This window comes from Onychostoma macrolepis, chromosome 04, assembly GCF_012432095.1.
Source record: "Onychostoma macrolepis isolate SWU-2019 chromosome 04, ASM1243209v1, whole genome shotgun sequence".
In the NCBI taxonomy this organism is placed as follows: domain Eukaryota; kingdom Metazoa; phylum Chordata; class Actinopteri; order Cypriniformes; family Cyprinidae; genus Onychostoma; species Onychostoma macrolepis.
In genome coordinates this window covers 13,705,506-13,725,019 of record NC_081158.1, presented here as the reverse complement: position 1 = coordinate 13,725,019, position 19,514 = coordinate 13,705,506, and the positions used below count along the sequence as shown (strand labels likewise).

General features: G+C 36.2%; 1 protein-coding gene and 1 pseudogene across 5 annotated transcripts; one reads left to right on the top strand and one right to left on the bottom strand.

The window, feature by feature from the left end:
• Window positions 1-3,086: 3,086 nt before the first annotated feature.
• LOC131538973 (gastrula zinc finger protein XlCGF8.2DB-like) lies at window positions 3,087-10,422 on the bottom strand (annotated as a pseudogene).
• A 1,092-nt stretch (window positions 10,423-11,514) lies between these two features.
• On the top strand, window positions 11,515-18,711 carry LOC131538982 (gastrula zinc finger protein XlCGF7.1-like). 5 transcript variants are annotated; one of them, XR_009270757.1, is made up of 5 exons: window positions 11,516-11,689; window positions 12,426-12,559; window positions 15,614-16,315; window positions 17,078-17,175; window positions 17,837-18,711. XR_009270757.1 is itself a non-coding variant. In XM_058773215.1 (4 exons), the coding sequence occupies exons 2-3, from the start codon at window positions 12,475-12,477 to the stop codon at window positions 16,294-16,296; spliced, it is 768 nt and encodes a 255-aa protein (XP_058629198.1). In that variant the 5' UTR covers window positions 11,516-11,689; window positions 12,426-12,474; the 3' UTR covers window positions 16,297-16,315; window positions 16,927-18,711. The 5 variants fall into 5 exon arrangements, 3 of the variants coding, with proteins under 3 accessions (XP_058629200.1, XP_058629198.1, XP_058629199.1); XR_009270756.1 differs by having other exon boundaries at window positions 16,927-17,175; XM_058773215.1 differs by having other exon boundaries at window positions 16,927-18,711.
• The last annotated feature ends 803 nt before the right edge of the window (window positions 18,712-19,514 follow it).

The following is a 19,514-nucleotide window of genomic DNA, read 5'->3' as shown; positions in this document are numbered from 1 at the left end:
GCAGCAGGACTAACCCAACACCTGAGCCTGGGTCTTCTGCTAATCTCATCGACAGCGTAAGAAAATCAGGAGAGGTAGGCCCATTAACACAGTGCTGTCAACCACGTAACCACGATTTTCCAAGCAAACGTTTTGGAGATGAAACATTTTCCCGTTCTTTTCAGTCACAGTGGTTTAACAAGTGGAGGTGGCTACACTATGATGTGAAAATGGACTGCGTGTTTTGTTTCGCATGCTGCCAAGCTATAGAGAAAAAACTTGTCGTATCCGAGCAAGGGCAGACAGATAGGCTTTTTGTGGAAAGAGGCTTTTCCAACTGGCGCAAAGCCACATCAAAATTTACTTTGCATGAAAAGTCGCCAATTCACAAAGATGTTGTCAGAGTATTTGCTGGATTAAAGCAAACGCCAATAAGCGCGATTTTATCTGACATTGCAGCTGAAGAGCAGAAAACAGCGAGAAACATCCTAGAGATTTTGTTTCGTTTTGTTGCATTCTTATCTAAAAAGGGTCTGTCTTTTAGAGGTGACACTACACGGGATCGGGTGCTGTATGAGTTGATGATGGAACGGACATACAATCTGCCGAAGGAAAGAGAGTGGATGATGAGAAGAGACAACTGGATGAGCGACACAATCCAGAACGAGATTATTTCCCAGTTTGCGCATGCTGTTCAGAGAAAAATTATATCTCGTGCCTCAGACTGTGATTTCTACGGACTGATAGCGGATTGTACAACAGACATCAGCACTTCAGAGCAGTTTTCTTGCAGTCTTCAGTATGTTGACAGTAACCTTGAGTCACATTGTGATTTTTTTAGGATTTTATAACTGTCCTGACACTACTGCGGAGACACTGTTCATGTGTGTGAAAGACCTTTTTATGAGACTTAACATTCCTATCAGTCGTCTTCAGGGCTATTGTTTTGATGGTGCTAGTAACATGTCAGGCCGCTTGTCCGGTGTTCAGGCACGGCTGAGAGAAGTAAACCCACACTCGCTGTATGTGCACTGTAGCAATCATTCTCTTGTACTTCAGGAAGTTGCACGTGAAGTAAGTCTTATAGCAGAAGGCTTAAATTTTGTCCAGGGTGTTGCTGTTCTTATTAAAGAATCAGCAAAATGCAAACAGCTCTTTGAATCATTGTTTGGCTGTGAAGACGTCATTGTCAACCTTTTGGGCTTATGCCCAACGAGATGGTGTGTGCGAACTAAAGCAATTCAGCGCTGCTGTTCATCATACCCGGTGATACTGACTACACTTGAAACTTTGAAGGAGGACAAAGGAGTAAGAGGAGATACAAGAGCCAAAATACATGGACTTCACAAGCAAGCACTAAAAGGCAAAACTCTCTTCAGTCTTCTTTGCTGTCGAGCACTATTTGAGCCACAGAGTGTGTGAATCTGCTGATGGAGAGACTAAAGGCCTTAACAGTTGACAGCACAGTGACAGAAATGATCAACCAAGTGAACGACTGTGCTACAAAGTATGGTATGAAAATGCCTAAAGATGATGTTGCTATCGCTATACCACAGAGCCTGAGGCACTGTCGCCGGTAACTTATAAAATGAGATGGAAAACTGGATTTTTCGAAGCAGTTGATCTGGTTTTTTCTGAACTGAGCAGAAGATTCAACCAGGATGGAATGAAAATCGCAGCATTGAGAGAGCAGACTGTTCTCAATGCGGCAAATGGAAAATCTTCAGAAACACTGGATATGAAGTCTCTCCATCTTCCCACAGATATTGATGTGAAACGGCTGAAACTTCAACTACAGATGTTAGGAGATGCATTCAGAGGGGCTGCTCTGTGTGAAACAGCGCAAGATGCTGCAGCAGGCCTCTCTAGACTTCATTCTCAAACTAGATCTCTATTTGTAGAAGCAGAAAAACTGCTAAAACTCTGCCTATGCCTTCCTGTTTCAATTGCTTCATCTGAGAGAAGTTTCTCTACCCTCAAACATCTCAAAACCTGGTTGAGGAGCAGCATGTCTCAAAAGAGATTAACTCATCTGACGCTTATGCATGTTCATGCAGACATAATTGAACAACTGAATATAGCGGACTTGATCAAAGAATTCATCGGCATTACTCCCGAGCGCCAAGCTACATTCACAAACTGCGTGTTCACATATAACTCTGTCCTCATTCATTTGTATATTCACCTGTAAGCGAGTGTTGTGTGGGCTATTTAATATTATGATGCTGTTAAAAATCCCCTACCGCGCTACTGCCCTGCAACATCAAGCCCCGCCCCTCAGCACCCCCCCGATAAAATATGTTCCCGCGGCCTTGATAACGTAGCTCTAAAAATAGTTCTTCATCATGACTAGATAAACACGGTGAGTTTGTCTTTACTATACACATTAGATGTGATCCACCTCATAGTAACAATCCTGTCAGATCGTCCATCCTTTGAGTGAGAGTGTAACTTTACAGCTCGGCCGATCTGGTTTCGTCTGTTAAAGTTAACCTTTTTGAAACGTTTCCGTGTTGTTGTTGTTGCTCAGCAATGACATGGAGTCGATGCTGTCTGGGGGTTTGGCAAAAGGAGGCTGGGACAGTGAGCAGTGCTCGGGGTGGTGACCGAGTAGTTCGGATGTCACATTTTTACAGAAGTCACAACGGCTCGTGAAAAAGTACAGCTACTTTACGCAGGCTGTGTGCATTTTACTGTGGATTGACTGTTTTGAAACTAATGTGGTAGTTACTCAGTTATAATGAAAAAAGCCAGGAAATTTTTGTTTTGTTTTGACAACATGGGAAGTTTAACGACAGGGATAACCACTGTCCCCTGTGTGATCCATTCTCAAAACTGCGATAAATGTTACTCTCAGATAACACACGTTCGTTATGGGTAACATTTGTTATTTTGCTGTCTGGGTCACATGTGAGCTGGACATTTATGGGTTGGAAGTTTTTGCATTTAACAAATTGACCTTCATGTTGGTGGGGGGCTTGAAAGGGTAGCTTTATCCCTTTCTGATGAGGAGGAGATTGCAATTTGGTGTTTCTCCATTTTCGTGCTGTGATTGGCATTTTCCATCAGAGCAGGGGGACAGGTGTCTCCCACCCTTCTGTCGAACTTATTTGCATAGTCCAAACACACATTTAGAAAAGCTTGGTACCAGAAGTCTTCTTCTTGCCGAGGTGTCTGGCTGTTGTCCTAGCATCTTTATCTGATGAGGTTGGAAAGTTTGCTTATTTTAGTCCATCAAGATCCAATCAAAATGTAGCCAACCTTTGTCCACTATTGTGGTCAGAGAGGGTCCCTGCCATAACCTGGGCCCTGGAATGTGCTGTTCACTACACTATCCAACAACCTACGTTATTAAACAAGCTACCAAACAAGCTAGTTTAACATTATAACCACTAACATAGCGGATACATGGAAATATACATTGGTTATCATCAATTTTTGTCATTACTAATTTATTTATGACTCAGCACGATCTGTATCTGTAACTTTGTTCTCTCTCAACGGACTTGTATGTGTAGGTTATGTAAAGGGGAAAAGAGATATGAAATATGAAAATAATAGACATAAAATAAGTAGTAATGAAGGTGACAATCAGATGTAGCCCACATTCAGCTGCGGTGTGAACATGGAACTGTTTTCACACAGCGTTTTTCTTATACTCTTTAATAAAGAACACAAACAAAGTCTCACATTTGCTTTTTCAATTCCTTTCAGAATGAGTTTTCAAATGATGTTTCAGCTCTGTGCTATATGAGAAACTCAATTCACACTGATGACACGTGGTTTTAGGTTTCCTTTAAACCTGAAACTCTTTCCACACTGAGGGCAGGTGAAAGGCTTCTCTCCAGTGTGAACTCTCAAGTGAGTCTTGAGGTGTCCTTCTCTTGAACAACTCTTTCCACAGAGGTGGCACATGAAAGGCTTTTCTCCAGTGTGAATTTTAACATGGTTCTTAAGATGTTCCCTCTCTGTGAAACTCCTTTCACACTGATGACATTTAAAACTGTTCTCTCTTAAGTGAATCCTCATGTGATAATTAAGGTTTTCTTTATATCTGAAACTGTTTCCACACTGATCACATGTGAACGGTTTCTCTCCAGTGTGACTCCTGAAGTGAGTCTTAAGTTTTTCTTTACGTGTGAAACTCCTACCACACTGAGGGCAAGTGAAAGGCTTCTCTCCAGTGTGAATTCTAATGTGGGCATAAAGTTGTTTTTTTCTGCTTAAAACTCTTTCCACACTGATCACATACAAATGGATTCTCTCCAGTGTGAATTCTCATGTGAGTCTTAAGGTTTCCGTTACGTGTGAAACTCTTCCCACACAGTTCGCAGGTGTAAGGTCTCTCTCCAGTGTGAGTTCTCATGTGGGAATTACGGGGTTTTTTCTGTGTAAAACTCTTTCCACACTGAGAGCATATGAATGGCTTGATTCCGATGTGAATTTTCATGTGGACTTTAAGGCTTTCTTTTGGATTGAAAATTTGTCCACCCTGTTGGCAGGTGAAAGAGCTCTCTCCAGTATGAATCCTCATGTTGGAATTAAAGTTTGTAGTTTGTGTTTTCTGAGCTTTTTTTGGTGAGGAAATATTTTCATTCTGTGAGCAACTATTCAGTTTTTCTTCAGTTATGAACTCATGATGTTCCTCACATTGATCTTTCTCTTCACTCTCCTCTTTCAGTGCCATCAGGTCTGAGGTGATAAAAAACAAGAAGTTAAAACCAGTTTAATGGCACAATGCAACAAACATCACAACATTTAGACTAGTGCTGTCAATCGATTAAAAAAAATTATTAATTAATTGCATGTTTTCAGTAATTAATTGCATATTAACATTTATATTGTCAATTTCACATTGAATTTCCAAATTAATTTAGAAACAACATAAAGATTGTGTATTTAAAATATGTGGTTTAATGGTATCTTTTTTATTTTACCAATATATTACCATATATTGCCAAGCCTATTATTAAAGGCGGCAAATATCACTGATACAAGTACTGCTGATCTCTATATTAAATCCATTTCCCCCTCAATTTTAGCTATTATAGCCATTTAACATTACAGTGTAACTGAAATCCATGATTTTTAACATTTAAAGGGCTTTTAAAATAAAACAGTAAACTTAAAACAATCTTCATATAAAGTATATTTTGTATATGCATAAACTATAAATTGAATAGAGAATAATCTTTATTCAAGCTACAAAAGTTTATCAGTGAGCAGGGCAGTGAGTGGTGACTTTTTTTTTTTTGCAGCAGCAGCAGGTTTCACATTAATGCTGGATTCCCAGCCTGGTTTCATTGTTTATGCATATTTATTAGTATGTAACTTTTACAAGCATAAAAAGTACATTTTTGTACATTTTGATTGATGCTGAAACGTACAATTTGCACTCATTACACGGTTTAAAATGTAAAATTACTACGTATTTACAGCTTAAAAAACCCAAAAAACTAAAATATTCACAAATATTTTATATCATTACGATATGTGTATAAATACAATTGTAGCATTTTTTGATTAACAATTAAATTTTTTAGATCCCTTAACCTACGCCCAAACCTTAACATAACATTTTATTGCAAATATAAAAAGATTTTTTTTTTAAATGAAATATGCAGGGAAATTACCATTTTAACCCTTTCGCACGTGAGTTTAAAATATTCTAGCTGAGCCCCTGGCGTGAGTTTTTCTAGGCGACCGTTATTTTAGAATTTATAGCCTTATTGTTTCCATGGCGACGCGTCATGCTTGTCATGTGACACACCGCAGCCCTAATAGCACTGTATGACACATGGATTGCTTTTATTTCGTTTTTCCTTTTTTTAATATTAATATTCACAAACATACTCGCTATATTATGAAATATCTGATATTCCGATTCTGAAATATGTGCAAGTAAATGTATTTGGTTGTTTAAACACTTTTATAATGACCGTGTTAGTTGATCTATACCGGGTGATGGACGCCGCCATGTTTGTTCGCGCTGAATCCCATTTACAACACGTAAATTCATCCTCTCCTCCCGAAACACGTTAAAGTAAGTCTCCAGTAAACTGGGAGAAGAGCAGAGTAAACTTTAAAGTTATCTACACAATCTGTATATGATATCAATAAAACATGTCGTCAGATTATATTTGTAAGGATCATTATTGCTGCTTCCATAGACATCAGCGTGTATTTTACAAACTATAAATGTATGGTTTTGCTAGAACTTATGTGTATTTAAATGTCTGAAATCTAAAATTAGCATTATATGGTTGAAAACACTGAATAAGTGATAATATTACAAGCGCTCGCGCGTCTGATCTGGCTCCGCGCCAGAAAGCAGATTTGAATTCAGCAGTTGATGACGTGATGTACTGAACGTTCTAATCACACCGGTGTGACCGTACGCTTCAGGGACCAGCCAAGACTGATCACACCGGTGTGATCGTACGCGTTAAAGGGTTAACAACCTCTAAATCTAACCATAACTTAAAAATGCGTGCAGTATAAAGATAAACACGATAGACATACAAGTACAATCACAATAATTTATTTATTGCAAAAATGTCAAAAGCAGTACCAAAAGTAGTCCAATTGACAATGCGTTGCACTGATCCACTTCGCGAAGGTGTGCATTTCTCATTCAAACACATCTCACCAGAAACACGATATATCGCAATCTGTGACAAAGCAGGCGAGAGCCAACTGGCGTTCAATTTAACTGCAGTAAAACCTGTCGTAAAGTTTTTTGAAGCGTCAATTTCTAAATTTGTAATGAGTGCCAGAGTTGCCAAGCCCACTTATAATATGCAACTTTGGCCTTCTTGTTTTGTTAAGTTGCGTAAAAAAAAAAAATCCCGGGTTGCGTTTTTTTGTTGGCTTATTTTTAAAAAACATGGTTGCTTGTACAGAAAATCTGACAAGGAACTTCTTTTCTTTACATTTATGGTCACAGTTTTCTCCAATGCATCGACTGGCACTCTGCTTACAGCTAATAGCCAATCAGTGCAATAATATAAGTGCTGTAGAATAATTCATCATTCAACATCCTGCTCCCTCCTCCCCCTCATTGGAGAAAAATCATGTTCAGCGTGAAGGCATGTGACTCTGTAATCCGAGCAATGATAGTAGCAATAGAGGAGCAGGACGACCTTCTTTTTTTTTATTTTAATTTTAATTTTTACAATGTTTTTGGATTGTACAGGCTATAATAATAACAAGTAGTCCTATACTAATACTAACAGTGGATACATTTTTTTTCGAATATATCATTAGACTACAAATATGTGGTTATGTTACAGTTCCACCATAAAGCTCTCGTCTTTTTCTCCTTTTCCATCTCTCCAATCCTATTCTGCTCACAGGTGATCGGAGATGAGTGGATAATGTGTGCCTCCCACTTTGTTGATTTTTGTAAAACAACTTGTTTTTGCTTTTTACAGGGAACATCGGAAGCCTATTTTTCACAAATTGGTTGATATGATATGATTCCTTAGAATCTTAATGAAATGTCTGCAAAATACTTTGGTTGAAATTTCTTAATGGTCGTGTAAAACAACACCCTTTTTACCTTGTCAACAATAGCTCTGTTCACAGCGACTCGTTTCGGTGCATGTCCCCTAAAATGATAATGACCTACTGCTCACCCCACTCCTCTCTTCCTTTTTTATGTAATAAATAATATTGATGATAATAAAAAATATCTATATATATTGGGCTTGTTTTGGGCTTATTTTTGAAACTGTTGTTTGCTTATTTGTCTTGCGAGAGTTGGCAACAGTAATGAGCGTGTTACGGTCGCTGATGAGGATGGAGATGAAGATCGCTAAACAAACACTTAATTTTGGGTAGATTCTGCAGATTTGGATTACAGTGCACAAATAAAAATGATTACTTTTGTAATTATGTTTTGGTGTATTTTATGGTTCTATTGTCAGCCACAGCATGTCACAGAAAATGCCTTTTGTGTCCCACGACAAACAAACAAAGTAAATATTACATGATAAGTAATGGTTAAATTATTGCAGAAATATTCTGACTAGAAGTTAATGTACTATTTTTACTGCTACTACTACTATAACAAATAATAATAATAATCATAAAAAATATCCTTTGTGCTTTGAATGTGTCTATGCGGAGTGCTGTGCGCTGTGACTCTGTTTTGCTTCAAGTGCATTATTCTGCGCACAGGATGCGCAGCGCTTTGTGCCGCTCTGTATTGGAGTCTTTCGTATTATAAGACTTTTGCACAATGAAAGATTATTAATAGTCTTTCTTGTTCTGTCCTATCCATGTTGCTGCTTTCATTACTGTGCTATACATTTAAAAGAAATGTCTTTTAATTTTATACTAATATACATATATAATTTTTTTTTCATGAATGTATTTTGCAACAATACAAAGAGCAATGTGTAGTATTTTACCAGATTTAGTCCTACACTTATTAACTTTTATTTATTCTCCACTAAATTGTTATTTCACTAAATGTTTAGATTTTATAAAATTAATGCGCATCCATGATTTTTCTAGAGTAACAGCTGAATTGTCCACTAACCTAGTTTATAATAGAATTTTTGTCATAGATTATGATTATATTTTTTTCATTTGTTATTTTTCATTAAAATTAAGTTGTCTATATTTAGTAGATTGTGTTTAACACACCAAAGAGTGGCAATCAGGTCAACGCACAGAAGCATAAAAATTCTACATTGATTATAAATAAATAACTGTGCTGGTATCGGATCCATATTGGTATTGACAGATACTCTGAATTTTCAGAATAAATGGTACAGTTGCATCCCTACTTCTGATGATTCAATTTACAACTGATGCTGTTAGAAGTTGTGACAGGCACAACATATGTTTTCTTTAGTGAACTACTTAGGTCTTTGATATCAACTGTTAATAAAATTAAAGATCTTTAAATGAAGAACAGAGATAAACGGCATGCAGTGACTCTACCAAGCTGTATCAGCTGGAGAATTTTTTTATTATTTTACAAGTAGGCTGGTGATTCTGACATATTACTTATTATTTGTTGTAATGAACATTTACTGCTATTTACATTCAGGTATGTGTTAGTATAGCGCTTTGGGGGACAAGTAGAAAAAAATCACTTACAGACAACAAAATAGTGTTGTTTAGGCTACTTCTGTATTATTTTTACATCACTATTTCTGTAGAGCTGGACACTTTAATATGGATCAAATGAGTGAGTTCAATAAAAATATCATTCTGTAGAGTGGGACATTTAAATAAGGATCAATTGACTGAGTTCAGCTTTGAGAATGAAAACCAACCTGTTTGTTCCTCAGTATCTTCATGCTCGACTCTTAATGTTTCTTCAATCTTCAAGTCTTCACTCTCCTCTTTAATAAACTCCATCTTCATAATAGTGTGTCACGTGGATCTCAGTTGCTTCACCAGGGGTGTATTCCAGAAAGCAGGTTATGTGACATACCTGGGTATGTTTGAGGCTAAGCGAGCAGATAACCTCAGCTTTCGGTTCCAAAATCAGAGGTTACTTTCAGGGTATGTAAGTAACCATAGCAACTTGCTCTCTGAAGATAACCTGCTCAGGAGCAGGTTATGTTCCAGGGTTAGTTCACTTCAGCGCTATCAGAGCATGACAGATAGCACACAATATTATATATTATTACAATACAGTTATGTATATAGCCTACTATACATATATATATATATATAGTTGTATGCTATTTTAATGATAAAGCGCTAAAATAAGTAATAAATAAGGTTAGCCTATATATTGCTCTAATATGGTTATTATATTTTATTGGCATATATAACAGTTATCTGTATAAATTATAAAACACTATTATGAAAATGTAATGTTTAATTTATTATATTAGCCTATACATATATTTATTACATTTTATATTATCTCACACATGGATCGGCATTTTCTATAATGCATTTCTATAATAAAAATACATATCTGATATGACTTAATATATAATTAGCATCAAACAAACAATATAATTCTTATTCTCAAGGATTAAAGATTAAACGGAAAAAAAATGTAAATGATTGCAAAACCATCAATTAGGTGGCGATATGCACTAAGCATAAGGCCTACATGACCTTTGAACAAAAGAAGAAGAAAGAAGCATTATGGCGCGCTTATTCTTAGAGTCCGTTTCCATAGTGACTCGTAGATTCGTCGCTCTGTTGAGAATGTCTTGAGTCTTAATCAGGAACATACTCCGAGTTGAATGAACTTACTCCCGGACGTGTTTTTGGAACCACATACCTCGAGTAAGCAATGTTTGGGGTTAATCAACCGAAAGTTCAGGGTTTATCTGACGGTAAGTTAACCATGCTTTCTGGAATACACCCCAGGAGTTTCTCTTGTGTTTGGAAACTGAGAATAATTAACAGAGAGAAAAAGAAATGCAAATTAAATCTCTGGATACATCTCAATCAGCTCCCTAATTCAGCAGTCAGAGCACTGGTAAGGGTTAGTGATAGTTAATGGCCTTAAACTTGACGGGCCAAAAAAACAACTAAAACTAGCACTCAAATAAATAAAAGGACACAAATTATACAAAGGTTCACATTTGCATTAAGATTTATATTTAGCATTTACTGATTTGCATGTTATATTTAATATATTCCACTTTAATGAAAACATTTGGAGTTGGTTTGTAAAAGTTAACATTAAATGTTTGTTTTTGTTGTTCTCGTTGCATTTACCGTTTTTTGAGCAGGTGTCGTCAGCGTGCGGTGATTCAAGCGATTCGAATCACTGAATCATCTTGCAATGCAATTGATTCAGATGACTCGCTCCGTTTCTCCAGTGACTCAATTCTGATTCTCGATCATAGGGAGCGAAATGAGACGCAGCTTTTTGTTATTCATACGCTTCACAAGCACAAAATAACGTTCCTTAATATCCCTAGATTAAGTATTACATTGGTTAATCATTCATTTGACGCTACAATTCTCTAAACAAGTTTTGTTGATTTAAACACTTTAAACTATTAAAGCAGACACCTTCGAGCGAATCACAGATGCAGGAGCGCGGCGCAGCCTTATGACTTCACATCACCAGACCAAAATAAAAGTAGCTAAAATCATATAATTTTACATTAGAAAACAAATATAATACCGTATAGGATGAACTGAAAGAACGAGTTGCAGTGCTATCGAAAGCTCAAAGCTATCAAAACAGTTTAGTTTTCCATCTAGTCTTATAGCTGAATGTAACTGTGAAGCGCTTTCAATTCATAATAAATTGCACAGTATTTATGATATTCTCACTTAAGGATAAAGAGATTAAGAGTAGGACACGGTAATTTGAATAATATGTTATATTATAGGGAAGCATCCTACTGTTTTTTTGTATTAGAAACCATAGAACATGGATTTTAAGTTGCACAATATATGAAGAACAAAGGAGAAATATTATGGAAGAATTGTGTTGTCAGGGACATGAATAAAATATGCTGTAAATGGAAAAGGCAGAATAAATATTTGTAATTACCTAATTAAAACGGATCTGATGGGTTAAGTATCATGATAGAGAAAAATAAGCCGGAGGAAATAAACTGAGTAACATTGCAGACAAAATAAACCAGAAGGTGGCGGTAAAGCAACGCTTTTGGATGCAAGGTTAAACCTCGAAGAAGAAGAGTCTGGCGATACGACGTCTAAAGACCGCGCCGTGTTCCTGCATCTGTTATGATTCGGCTGAAGAAAGGTTTGGTGATTTACGCATTTAAGTAATTCAAATCGACGCAGACTGTTCAAACTTTTATGTGTAGTTTTCACAGGAACTCTTAAATGAATTAATCTATTATTGAGTAGGCTATAACATGAGAACGCTTTATCCAATATAATGAATGTTATTTTGTGAGTAAAGCGCATTCACACGCGAGTAACAGAAATAATCCTGAATCAGTTTAACATGGACAAGAATTCAGTCGTTGCCAAGTAGCGATGAGAAAAAACGAAATTGTACCGATCGAATGTCACAGCAGTGTAAATACAACGAAAACACAGACTAGGGTTAAGCCTTTTCTTTTTAATAAAACAAAAACATATACCGTTAGCGCGACGAACGAACGTACGTGTATGACGATGGAGCAACTTCTCAGTTAAATTTACTTCGTTATGTGACTTTATGAACCAAGAAGTGATCGTGTGTTATGTTGTACTTGTGAAATCTGAAAAAGTGTAGCTACAGTGTAGACTGATTGGTCATAGCAGGACAATATGGATTTAAGAGATGCATTATTGTTTTGTTATACATAAAATTGTTTGACATTTATTGTTAATGATTCTTGTTTTTTTGTGTGTGTGTGTTTTGTTTATTTAAGTGTTTGTATAATTTGTGTTCTTTTGTTCATTTTTTGTGTGGCTAATCAGGCCGTTTAAGGCCATTAACTCTCACACTGACTGGAGAGATTTACTTTGGATTTATTTATTTTTTCCAGACAGAGAAATATTCTGAGACTGAGAACTTCACGACACACTATTATAACGATGGCATTTATTAAAGAGGAGAGTGAAGACATTAAGATTGTAGAAGTGTTCACGATCAAACAAGAAGACCCTGAGGAACAAACAGGTTGGTTTTCATTCTCAAAGCTGAACTCAGTCAATTGATCCTTATTTAAATGTTCCACTCTACAGAATGATATTTTTATTATAAGTGTCTTAATTAAAGCACTTTTATTTGAAATGGAGTGGGTCGCCTCATGTGGATAAACCAGGGATTGGCAACCTTTTGGGCATGTCTTGCCATTTTTTATTTTTCTGGTTAACCACTGTTCCAATTAGGGCTACATGATATTGGAAAAACCTCACATTGCGATATTTTGGTTTTATGCAATATATATTGCGATATAAAAAGAAAATCACCAAATGATTTGAATAGCTCTATTTGGGGAAAAAATAATCAATGATTGGAGTGATTTTTGTAGGTGAGTAAATCAGCGTTGACAAACAAATTACAAGCATAAATTAATATAATAGAACAAAGATGCAAATGAAATAAACTTTATATTTTTCAGGTAATTCTAACTGTATTCAGGTACAGAAATTGAATAATCAAATGTAAAATAACACGGCATAGTCTTCACTGTATAAATGAAATTAATGAATCTGTGTTAAAGCTACAAAAGTGATGCTTTTGTTGTTTGATTTAATATTCATTCAGACAGAAAGCAACAGTAACATTAAACTGCTGTGAACCAATATAATATTACACATCCATTTTCTTTCTCAGTTGTTTACCTTCACCTAATTCATAAGCGACTTGGTTCACAAGGATACTTGCTGAGACATGAATTTTGACAATTTTGTACATATGTGTCATTTTAAGGCACAAATAGACGTGGAAATGAATGGTATCCAGTGTTCACGTTAGGGCTGTGCAATTAATCGCATGCGATTCTCATGCGGCTTCTCGTAAGTAAAGCCGGTTCCGTGATTGGCGGTAAATCTCCACCTGTTTTCAAATGGAGCGGCAGTTAATACACAGAGCCGTAGTTCACTGACAAGCTAGGCAATATCGCGTGCACGCATGTGATTAATTGCACAGCCCTAATTCACGTGCATCTGCGTGGCTCTCACTGTGTCTACACCGGACGCGAGCTGCGCAACAAAATACTATAAAGCCCATTATAATCAGTGATGCTGTCTGACTACACTGGATGTGGTGCGACAAATCCCTAACAGTAAACTGATGCCTCGTTCTATTTATTACATACTGACACAAAGTTCAAATGATAGGCTGTCAACAACTAAAGTCTGTCTAACGTGACAAAGCAACCTTTGCCAATGACATGACTGCTGGTGCAAGTGTGACTATAAAGAGGCATTTCTTTTTTCTGATGTAATCCGAGGGCTTTCTGATCCTCTATAGACAGCAGTGAAACTGAAATGTTTCCATGCTCAAAAACAGTAAGTACATCGTTAAAACTGCCCATTTCAGTGTTTCCCACACATAGACTATACCTGGGCCGGCCGCTCAAGTATATTAACGGCTGCCCAAGTATATTTGGTGACACATCTTTGTTTTAATTACTATTATCGCTTACACTTTTTTTAATAATGAAACCATCTGCGATCGGATGAAAATGAAATCTCCCCTCGTCCTACACGTTTCATACTGCTCGTTCTGTCTAACAACGTCCCTTTCCCGACTTCCTTTTAGAGCAGCATATATTTTGCGCTTTATTCTTATTGACCACCAGTACAGCCTGCACTCAGGACTGTTGCACGGGCTGCACGCATGGACTGCTGCTTTTTGCGTCATGCATTTTATTTGTGGGGTCTGTGCGCAGCATAACGGTTCTCAGAGCAGGCTGTACCCTACTGGTGGTAAATATACTGCCCTCAGACAGAACAGGCAGGTCGTCGATCAGTGACAGAGCAGAAAAAGGATGGAGCAAAGTGTGGATGCGCTGTCTTTGAAGGACGTTCAACTCTTGTTTTGTTCGTATTTTGCTTATAGCCTATAATTTTAAATGACAGATGTCATATTTATTTTTTTCTGCGACAGTTTTCCTACTGTTAACTGCAAAATGTTAAACGAATTTTGTATTTTGACTAGATGAATAAAAATAACATAGGCTACAATTTTTGTACAATCTTTCTCTGCAACAATTTTTCCTATTGTGTTGACATGCAGCAAAATGTTAAACGAATTGTATCTTGAAAAAACTAATAAAAATAATTAGGTACAATTTTTGTACAACCTACATTTTAATTTTATGTGACACTTTTTGAATGAATTTTGTGTCTTGACAAGACATAAAATTACAAAAACAGTTTTGTGCAGACTACACTTATTTGTTAGCCTATCTCTCTCTCAGTAGTGGAAATTTAAATGAGAGATTCTGGAAATGAGATCTAAATTTAGCGTGAACAGTCAGGTCGGGAAGAAAATTATTCCAAGTGGACAGCGGGTGAACAAAGAGTGATTATATCGCATGGGTGGGTGCGGAATATAACCTGGCAGGAGCGGGATTAAAAAACAGTCTCGCGCAGACATCTAGCCTGAGGCTTATTCATTTCACTTTTGGTGCGAAAGGGCTTTTACATTTGCCAAAAAAATATAACTTTTTTATATTAAAAACAAACAAGCCCAGATTTAAAAAGTAACACAAAAGTAATGTAACGCATTACTTTCCATAAAAAGTAACTAAGTAACAAAATTAGTTACATTTTTTTAGGGAGTAACGCAATATTGTAATGCATTACTTTTAAAAGTAACTTTCCCCAACATTGGTGTTTACTATTTATTGTTTTATGTAGGACAACAGAAAATATAATGTGAACAGCTTTATTGGGCATTCAGTTGTCTTACAGTATGTGACATTTCAAAGATTAGAACAGATCTGAAGTGCCAAAAATTGTCTGAACGCAAACTTGATGCAATGACGTGACATCATAAATATGCAAATTGATGTGACGTCACCTGCCACCACAAGTCTCACAAAATCCTGTGGGAAACACTGCATCTGACATCAGCGGTTCAACTGTAATTTTACTATCTGTTATGCAACAGTTAGTTTTGTAGCATAATATTAGTTTTTATATTTTATCTTAGTTTTGATGTCTGTTGCTTTAAGCCATTAAACTGCCATTAACTTGTTTTTGTCTTTTTTCACTTTAGATCTGATGGTACTGAAAGAAGAGAATGAAGAACTGAAAGAAATAGAGAAAAGTCAATATGAGAGACATGATTTCATGGCTGTGGAAAAATCCTTACCGACTGAAATACATTCGGTTCAAAAGACTGAATCTAACAGTTGCCATCAATGTGGAAAGAGTTTCACACTTAAAGAAAACCTTAAACAGCACATGAAAATTCACACTGGAGAGAAGCCTTTCACATGCCAACAATGTGGAAAGAGTTTCACTAAAAAAGGAAACCTTAAAGAACACATGAAGATTCACACTGGAGAGAAGCTTTTCACATGCCAACAGTGTGGAAAGAGTTTCGTTAAAAAAGGAAATCTTAAAGATCACATGTACATTCACACTGTAGTGAAGCCATTCACATGTGACCGGTGTGGAATGGGTTTCAAATATAAAGAAAGCCTTAATAACCACATGCGAAGAATACATTCAAGAGATAATTGTTTTATATGTAATCAGTGTGGAGAGAGTTTCAGTAGTAAAGTAAGCCTCTACAGTCATATAAGACTTCACACTAAAGAGAAGCCGTTTATCTGCCAACTGTGTGGGGATACCTTCTTACAAAATGGAAATCTGAAGTCACACTTGAGAGTTCACTCTGCAGAGAAGACTTTCCCATCAGTGTGGAAAACGTTTCAGACAGAAAACAACCCTTGATTCATGCATGAAAAGACAGGTGAGAGTCCTTACACCTCCAAACTGTAAGGGATCGACAGAAATGTGTTATTCACTACTGTAAAGTGACACGACTGGGGATTTTTTTTTTCATGCATTGCCTGCAGACATGATTAGGAAACAATGAAATTAATTGGTGATTATTTTCATTATCGACTTTAATTTTTTTCCAAAAGTTTTATCATGTTTTGAGGAAAACTGAGTATCATTAGCATTACATAGAGCGCTCTATTGATAATGTCCCTCGGGGACAGCATATACTTGGAGAAATGCAGAGGACCAAATACTGAGACTTGTGGCACTCCATACTTGTGTGTGTTGTGACCATCTATTTGTTACTGAAAATATTAGCAGTTGGATAGATTTGACCTAATCCATGCTAATGCTAATTGAGAATTATATTCAACATAATTCTCAAGCTAATCAAAACAATGTTGTGATCTATGTTGTCAAAAGAGCTAATAGTGCTAGAAGAAAAATGTACGCCCGATTGGATGCCAAAAGAAAGTTGTGCATCAATTCAATACATCACGTTGCTTAAATCCTGGCTGAAACTGTTACAAGTACCATTGTATGGTGAAGATGACACCTTTTTTTTTTCTAATATTTTAGACACGAGTGGCAGATTCAGGACTGGTCTATAATAACCCGGTTTTGTTGCATAATGTTGGGTTTGATGATTTAATACTTTTGCCTTGGTCTTGATGTCTTTTGCTCTAAGCTATTAAACTGCTGTTAACTGGTATTTGTCTTTTCACTTTAGATCTGTTGGTACTGAAAAAGAATCAAGAACTGGAAGAAATAGAAGGGAAAGATCAATATGAGAGACATGATTTCATAGCTGTAGAAAAATCCATACAGGTGAAACAAACAAGACCAAATCTAACAGTTACTTCTCCTGCCGTCAATGTGGACACTTTCAATCAAAAACATAACCTTAAAATCCACATAAGATTTCACACTGTAGCGAAGCCTTTTTATTTGCAAACAGTGGGAACAGCTTCTCACACAAGGGAAGTTTTAAGTTGCACACAAGGCTTCACACTTGAGAGAATCCTTTCACATGTCTTCAGTGTGAGAAGAGTTTCACATATGTGACCATGGACCACAAAACCAGTCATAAGGTTCAATTTTTCGCAATTGAGACTTATACATCACCTGAAAGCTGAATAAATAAGCTTACCATTGATATATGGTTCGTTATGATAGGAAAATATTTGGCCGAGATACAACTATTTGAAAATCTGGAATCCGAGGTGTGCAAAAAAATCAAAATATTGAGAAAATGGCCTCTAAAGTTGTCCAAATTAAGTTCTTAACAATGCATATTACTAATCAAAAATTAAGTTTTAATATATTTACAGTAGGAAATTTACAAAATATCTTCATGAAACATGATCTTTACTTGATATCCTAATGATTTTTGGCATAAAAGAAAAATCTATAATTTTGACCCATACAATGTATTTTTGGATATTGCTACAAATATACCCTGCGACTTATGACTGGTTTTGTGTTCCAGGGTCACATATGAAAGAGACCTGAAACTTCATTTTCAAACGCATTGTGGAAAGAAATTGCAGTGCTCTGAGAGTGGAAAGAGGATTAAAAAGAGGAGCAATTAAAAAAAATAAATAAATCATCCATGCATTCAGTCTGGAGGAAGGCAGTTTAATTATGATTAATGTAATGTTTCTTTTGCCATCACACTTAAGGCCAATTCACACCGCGCTGACAGAGTACAGTATGCCACTTTGCAGACAAACCAAGCCAAACTGCATGTTCAGTCAGTGAAAATGAGCTCTACAATGATCAGGTAAAACCCGACAAAGTGTCTGTTGCTGTCTGTCCGTGCAGTGTGAATTGGCCTTTACAGATACACCCGAAAATTCATGCAGATGTGAGATGACATGCGTGTTTTTTCCGTGGAAAAAGATTTAAATGACTCAGCATTTTAAAATGGCACCAGAAAAAATGTATTTGTGAAATCAAGGCTATGTTCACACCAAAGCTGAATGTGGCCCAAATCTGATTGTCCACCTTCATAACCATTTGCATTTTTTGACTTTTGTGGCTTTTTATTTTTTCTTGTATGAACTAGTGGCTGCACCTGACCATCTGCTTTGCTATAGTTTAGATGTTGTCAAACTTTTTTTGTCCCAAGACACACCTTTGTGATTGTGATATCATTATTATTATTATTATTTTTTTTTGTTGTTGTTGAAACTTTGCAACTTTTTACATTTTCAAATCCTGAAAGCTAATATCTAAAAAAAAGCACAATTAAGCTTAATTGATTTCTGACTTTCTGAGACAATGTTGCAGTGTAAATGGAATTTTATAAATAAAAGGACATAAATAAAATAAATGTTGAACTGCAGTATTTGATTCATCTTTAGTGAAAGCACAAATATGTTATCAAGTGGAGTTACAAGACTCATTAAATGTTATTATGTGTCATTATTAAATCACTTGGTGTCAGTTGTAAAGTCAAGTCACCTATACAGCGTATATTGTATACGTTTTATACAATACAGATTATCAAAGCAGCTTTCCAGTTTAAACAGGAAAATAATGTGTTGATAATGCAAGAGGACAATAGTAAACACTCGGTTTTTAATTGAAGTCAGTTCATCGTTGATTCATTGATGTCATTGTCCAGCTCAGTTCAGTGGTCCGTTCTTCGTAAGTCGCTTATTACATCTGAGATGATTTGAAAGATTCCAGTCGTGATAACTGATCTCTGGACTTGTGGACTTGATGATTAAAATATCTGGATTAAGTTGTCTAAGATTACTGCGTGTTCACGTGTTCCCCAAAAAGGGCAGATGTATCGATACTCGAAACTACGATCAGCAATGTAGCGATTGGCTGGCGGCAAGACAGCAACGTAATAACATCATATAATTAAAAAAAACACCTGATGAAAAACTTGATGAATTTCTGGACTTTTATAAGGAAATAGCCAAATGAACAAAACTACATAAATGTTATAATAGATAAATGAGATGTGCACTGTTTTTATTTTATTTTAATTTTTTTTGCATGATTTTCAATTATTTATATTCACGATTTCTAGTATTTGTACAGGCTTTACATTTTATCTCAATGTTGTAATTAGCAATTCGTTTAATTTGATATTTGAAGCAGGTTTGTTACATGACAGCGTTAATTAAAGCTTCTTAAGAGTCAAGATAAGA